Consider the following 6362-nt stretch of genomic DNA (forward strand, 5'->3'; position numbering starts at 1 on the left):
CACGCTGATGCGCCTGTCGCGCATCGCCTGTAGTCAAAAGAAGTTCCGGACCCTTTTTTGTCGCGCAATACGCGCGATATGCGCGTATTTGAGCGTTTTTTGTTTTCCATTGAAAGCAATGTAAAACGCCCGATACGCGCGTATAGCGCGACAACAAGCGTTTGTACAAGCGTTTTGACGCCTCTGCTGCTCAAATTGAATACAGGAAATGTAAAAGAAAAGTACATAATCTCAAACAGGAAGTCCAAAAATCACCATTTTCCATAGGAGTATATCACACTGCAGCATGGATTCAGACATGGATGAAACCCTCTCCCTCCTAGACCCTGAAAAATTTATCAGGATGGTCAAGGAGCACCCCTGCCTTCATGACATTAAGCATCCATCTTACAGCCTGCGAACCGTTCGGAGGAGGGCATGGGACCAAATTGGCTCTCAGATTTACCAGAACTGGACCCAAATAACTGATAAGGATAAAAAAGGTAAACTCCTGCAAACAGTCAAATGAACATAAGTAGATGATATATATATTTTATTTTTGGAAATTCAATGTTTGTAAACCCATGGTTTTTGACTTTTATCTACAGGTAAGACTATTTTGTAGGTATATTCTCAAGACTGACATTATGGCGGACACATCGTACACTTTTGACACAATTTTTAACGCCTTTCACATTTTTTGCAGTAATGTGACTGGGAGGGAATTGCTTAATACTAGGGGGGTGAGGAAGGGAATGTGTACTCAATATAGTGTTGTAACAGTGGAGGAAGGGGGTTGACTGGGGGAGGTGACAGACCTGTGTCACTATTTGCAAGAGACACAGATCGGTCTCCTCTCTCCCTCACATGACGTTGTCATTTTGTTAGCCGCCAATGAGAAATGATCTCATCTGTTTACATATGAGATCGTCTCTAATTGGCCGCACAGATTTTCTATCAAACGGTCACTCAAATGTGTCTTTCACAGTGTTCTGTCATTTGATGTGTCAAAGGTACACGGCCAGCACAGAAGTTCCCCGCTGGGCGCTCAGGAGCGCGCGTGGTGAAAGAGGGAAGGGTCAGCCGTACAAATACGGACCACCACAGAAGTAGAAACACCCTGTGGCCGTATATGTGCTGATGGCCGTCTTGAAGTGGTTAAATAAAATATCTATTGCCACCACCTTTTATAAGCACCTATGCTGCTGCACGAGTGCCAGATTTGGCCGTTTGCTAGCCTTTGTCCGGCCCTTTGGACACAACACCTTCCAATGTCATGACGCACTATCCCCCCCATTGACAACAACAATGGGGCACTGTACTGTAGTATTCACTGATAACAATGATGGTATACTATTCCACCTAGGAGGATTAGTATACCATCATTGTTATCAGTGAATAATACAGTACAGTGCCCCATTGGGGAGATACTCCCCTTCCTAGTAACCACCAACCCTAATGTTCCCACTGATGCAGGACCCGTGAGTTGTTCTTCCCATCCTGACACTCTGACCCCGAATTTGACATCATAGGGATAATGCACCAAAAGTTAAAAAAATATAAAAATAAAATAAACATGAGACTTCTTAATACATAAATCAAAGATTTTTATTTTATCACAACAGCATATTCACAAAAAAATAATAATGTTAATAATTAAATAGAATCCAGCTGCCATGGTACCTGTCCTGCAGGAGACATGAAATATGCCGCATACTGATCGCGGACATATGAACCCTGCCTGTTCCCACGGACACCAGTCCACTGAGCTCTTTCCAGAGTCTCAGCAACCGGCTCTTCAAAATCAAAGCCATCGCGCTGCCTCACAAAGTTGTGCAAGGCACACGCAGCTTTGACAGCAGTGACGGCATTTTGCATGTTTAACACAATGGGAGTGTGCAGGAGCCGCCACTTATTGGCAAGTATACCAAAAGCGCATTCAACTACTCGCCGTGCTCTGGTTAGGCGGTAGTTGAATACGCTCCTCTCCTGTGTTAAACTATGACCCGAATAAGGCCGTAGGAGATTTGTCCCCAAAGAAAAGGCCTCATCACCCACAAATACACTGGGTAGGGGAGGGCCATTTGTGCCTGGTAGTGGACTGCATTCTGGTAGGTCAAGACCATCTGTTCGCAGCATTTGACCAAAGGAAGAGTTCCCAAAGATAGTTGAGTCCGCGCTGCTGCCATATGACCCAATGTCTATGTATGTAAAGCAGTAGTTTGCATCTGCTACAGCCATCAATACAAAAGAGAAATATTTCTTGTAATTGAAGAATTCGCTTCCACTTGTCATGGGCTTCACAATCCTAATGTGCTTCCCATCTATTGCTCCGACACAATTGGGAAAGTTGCAGCGTTGCCAGAATACCTCCGCAATCTGTGCCCATTCCTGTGCAGTAGGTTTCTTGAAAACTACTTCATGGAGAACCTCCCATATAGCAGAGCAGGTGTCACGTATGATGTAACTCGCTGTCGACTTGCCTATACGGAAGGCATAATGTAGACTTCCTAGAGACTGTCCAGTCGATAAATACCTACAAAGACAATAATATATATTATTTTATTTTGTTTTTGACAGTTAAAATGATAAAAAATAAGTGGAAGAGTATTCGTGACGCCTATACACGCTATATGAGAATAATAAGGAATACCAGAAGTGGATCGTCGGCATGTGCCCCGAAGGAATATATCCATGCGAAGGAATTGGAATTCCTTAGACCTTCATTGACTTTGGCGAGGTAAACTATTATCTGTACTAAGGACAGTAAACGAAATTGGTATACGTAAGTTATAATAACTCATTTATATTTTCAGCACTGAAAACAGCTGGGAGGAAGCAGCTCCAACCGCCCCTGTCGGGATGGATAGCTGCAGCATAAATTCTGCCGATCAGGCACTGGCGGGTCTGGAGCCGGAAAGCCAGTTGGCCACTTCTTCACAATCAACGACGGCAACACCTGTGGGAGAGGAGGAGTCCACACCAAGGCCGTTACCGCGTGTAGCTGCGAGAGGGATCAGAAGGAAGGCTCCGGATCCAGACCCCAATGTGAAATTAATGTTAGAGATAATGGCAGACATGAAAGACAGAATGGGTACTAACCGTTCATACGGACACATGTCTGCCAAATGTCTGGGGGAACTGATGGACAGGGTTCCGAAAAGGCTACAAGCCGATATGTTGGCAGGTACCATACGGTACATTGCCACATTCATACCACCCGAGGAACCATACCAATCCCCAGAACCACCACCACCCTATGGTCCTTATGCTACCCACCCCCCGCAACATATGTCAGCACCACCACCTTTTCCCAGCCACCTACCTCAACCCACACCACCCTACCCGACTCAGACGACAACACTTTCTACCCACCCTCATCTACCAACACCACCTTCTGCATACACTACTCATACTTCCACAACAGTTCCTGATTTTACGCACCTGCAGACGCAAACTTCTACCTACCCTCCTCAGACTACCCAAACACTTTCACCTTACACACACCCACAGACGACACCTTCTGCCTACCATCCTCCGACTTCCCAAACACTTCATCTGCCGACACAACCTCCTACTTATTACCCTTCTCGGACGACATCGACTTATTCTGATTACCCACACCTGCCTACACTCCCACCTTACAATCCCCAACCTACACCAACACCACCACCACCACCAGCAACACCACCTTCCCGTTGGACGCATGCTAGTACGTCTAGTTCCAAACGGTCACGTTTTGACCAATCAATACATGCTGGCATGTCAGTGGATGACACAGGGGAATCCCCTAAAAGTTTCCAAAATCTTTAATAAACTGTTCTATGAGCAACGTTTGCTTGATTTCTTTTTTTTGACAAAAATAAAAAAACACAAATTTGATGAATATAGTTTTTAATATTCTGTATAAAAAAATAAAAAAAATTGGACCTTCTAAAACGTGTGTTTTTTAATATTAGATGCATATACAAATATATTAGTATTGGGTAATGTATGCAATAGTGTTTGGTGCGTTTGGTGTCCGCCTATCATGGAGGCCCTCTCGTCCTCGGACGAGAGGGCCTCCGTGATGGACGAACACTGAACACAGTGCCTCATAGGACGCTGAATGTTCCGCCTATCACGGAACAGAAGATGTAGGAGGCACGGCTTTTGAAGAAACGTACGGCCACGATTCGCAAAGGTAAGGGCACGGTCTGATCATGTAAAGGGGCCGGTCTGGACATGCAATGGGGCAGGTCTGGCATGTAATGGGGCACAATATGGCATGTAATGGGGCACAGTCTGTCATGTAATGGGGCTCAATCTGGCATGTAATGGGGCACAGTCTGGCATGTAATGGGGCAGGTCTGGCATGTAATGGGGCACAATCTGGCATGTAATGGGGCACAGTCTGGCATGTAATGGGGCACAGTCTGGAATGTAATGGGGCACAGTCTGGAATGTAATGGGGCACAGTCTGGAATGTAATGGGGCACAGTCTGGCATGTAATGGGGCACAGTCTGGAATGTAATGGTGGCACCGTGAGGCGAGTCATGAATAGTTGGAAGGGGGTAGTCTTATACGGTGAGTATATCACAAAACCAACATTTTGGATGTAAAATTAGGGGGTCGTCTTACACACAGTGGTCTTATACCCCGGCAAATACGGTAGCTTTCTTTTGGGTTTTCTACATTTTTTTTTATTTTTTTTTATGGGCACTAGAGCATCATTTTGGAAAATTTAAAAAAAAAAAAATATCAGCACAATAAATTTGACAAAGATTTTTAACCTTACCTCAGTGTGATGATAAGTCGCTCCACAGGGGGTATGGAATTGCGGAAAAAGGTGTCCATCCTCTGTAATCTACCGCTGAGCAGTTCAAGCAACTCATCGAAGCTGTTAATAAAAATAAATGGGGTTTTTAGTGGACATGGAAAGGTACAATGTCAAAAAGAATGAATACAGATACTTTTTACTAACCTTTTAATTGACATCCTGGTGTAGTCCAGAAATTTCTCCTCGTGCTCTCGGAGATCATTATAAAGGACCCAAAATTGGCCTGTCTCTTCCCGACCGGCAATAACAGGGTGGATCCAGTATCTCCGTGCCCTCTTCCTTCTCCTCTGTCCCTGGTATAGCATATACGAGGTGGCGGTGGCTGCTGCCAGCATACATGCCATCTCATCGTCGCTCATTTTCTCAGTGTGGAGTCGGAAGCACAATGATGACCCGGAAGAGGTATATTAACACAGGAAGAGGAAAAAAAAAATCCTAGGATAGCAACAAGTGATGTCAGGGATGATAATTTTTCCTATTGGATTATATGAAAAACGACGAGGTACAAAAACGTCGGAAGACGCTGTATGCAAACGCGCGCAAACGCGCGCAAACGCGCATATACGCGCGACAAAACGCCGAAAAAAAACGCCGATAAAAACGCCGCTATTGCCTACGCCTAGGTGTGAATGCAGCCTAAACCCAACTGCTTTGAAACGCCAAAAAACGTGATTGTGTGCATGGACACATAGGATAACATTAAATGTGTTCAGGGGCAGTTGAAAAAAATGCCCAAATGCCTCTGAACTCGAGTTTAGCAGCGTCTCGTGTGCATGGGGCCTAAAGGTCTATTAATATGTTAAGCCTCGCCCATGCAGCACCAGAGTCAAAATACAAATTTACATACAAAACAATTAAATGTTAGGGCAAAGACTGCTATTGCTAACCTGTTTCTGAAAATATTACTTCCTTAAGTACCTGTGGCTTAAAGGAGAAGAATACCCAAAGCTTTTTTGGCCATACTTCTCCAATAGGTCACAGGTGTGCAGTGTTTGTTCTGCACTCCTTATGGTCGGTATCTGCTCAGAAACTTGGACTGACACCTGGTTCAGCCTCTCAGTGATCTGCTGAAAGTCTGAACCAGCCCCTCCCACCCCCTTCACAGCCCATTGTTCCAGTAAGTGGCAGAGGGTGGAGGGGAGAGCAGAGAGCTGCTGACTGAAAGTCACAGCTCTCTGCTCAGAGCAGAGGGGGAGAACTGAGCAATCAGCAGTGCTTGATCGCTCAGTTCTCACTGCAGAGACGGCGGGGGAAAGATGCAGCATTGGATCAATGCTGCATCCACCTGGGTTAGTATAAATGTTTAACATTAAAAACTTAATTTTAAGTGTCATCTCAGTGAGCTGGATTAAAAATGAAGATCATGAAAGACAAGAATAGTAAGAACAGTTTATTGGCAAACCTGACCTCCTTAACCACTTCAATAATGGACCCTTACTGCCTAAGACAATTTTCAGTGCTGTCACACTTTATGACAATTAATGAAATGTTTAGAATTGTTTTGAGACAGATAGAGCTTTCTTTTGGTGGTATTTAATCCCCACTGGGTTTTATCTGCCACTG

At 44.7% G+C, this 6362-nt stretch overlaps 2 protein-coding genes across 2 annotated transcripts; one reads left to right on the top strand and one right to left on the bottom strand.

Moving 5' to 3' along the window:
• Positions 1-212: 212 nt before the first annotated feature.
• LOC120932627 (protein ALP1-like) lies at positions 213-5280 on the bottom strand. Its single transcript, XM_040345139.1, has 3 exons — positions 4944-5280; positions 4758-4859; positions 213-2515 (listed from the first exon to the last, which is right to left on the bottom strand). Exons 1-3 carry the CDS (start codon positions 5156-5158, stop codon positions 1636-1638), a joined length of 1197 nt encoding a protein of 398 aa, XP_040201073.1. The 5' UTR covers positions 5159-5280; the 3' UTR covers positions 213-1635.
• Positions 2512-3811, top strand: LOC120932628 (soluble scavenger receptor cysteine-rich domain-containing protein SSC5D-like). Its single transcript, XM_040345140.1, has 2 exons — positions 2512-2719; positions 2796-3811. Exons 1-2 carry the CDS (start codon positions 2565-2567, stop codon positions 3790-3792), a joined length of 1152 nt encoding a protein of 383 aa, XP_040201074.1. The 5' UTR covers positions 2512-2564; the 3' UTR covers positions 3793-3811.
• Positions 5281-6362: the final 1082 nt, after the last annotated feature.

The sequence above is a fragment of the Rana temporaria genome, chromosome 3 (assembly GCF_905171775.1).
Source record: "Rana temporaria chromosome 3, aRanTem1.1, whole genome shotgun sequence".
Classification (NCBI taxonomy): Eukaryota; Metazoa; Chordata; class Amphibia; order Anura; family Ranidae; genus Rana; species Rana temporaria.

Excerpts from the sequence above, each read along its gene's own strand:
- LOC120932627 (XM_040345139.1), bottom strand. The coding sequence starts at position 5,158 with ATGAGCGACGATGAGATGGCATGTATGCTGGCAGCAGCCACCGCCACC. Across the intron at positions 4,860-4,943 it reads ACCAGGATGTCAATTAAAAG|CTTCGATGAGTTGCTTGAAC; the intron begins GTTAGTAAAAAG and ends TTTTATTAACAG. Across the intron at positions 2,516-4,757 it reads CGACTTATCATCACACTGAG|GTATTTATCGACTGGACAGT; the intron begins GTAAGGTTAAAA and ends TTGTCTTTGTAG.
- LOC120932628 (XM_040345140.1), top strand. The coding sequence starts at position 2,565 with ATGATAAAAAATAAGTGGAAGAGTATTCGTGACGCCTATACACGCTAT. Across the intron at positions 2,720-2,795 it reads CCTTCATTGACTTTGGCGAG|CACTGAAAACAGCTGGGAGG; the intron begins GTAAACTATTAT and ends TTATATTTTCAG.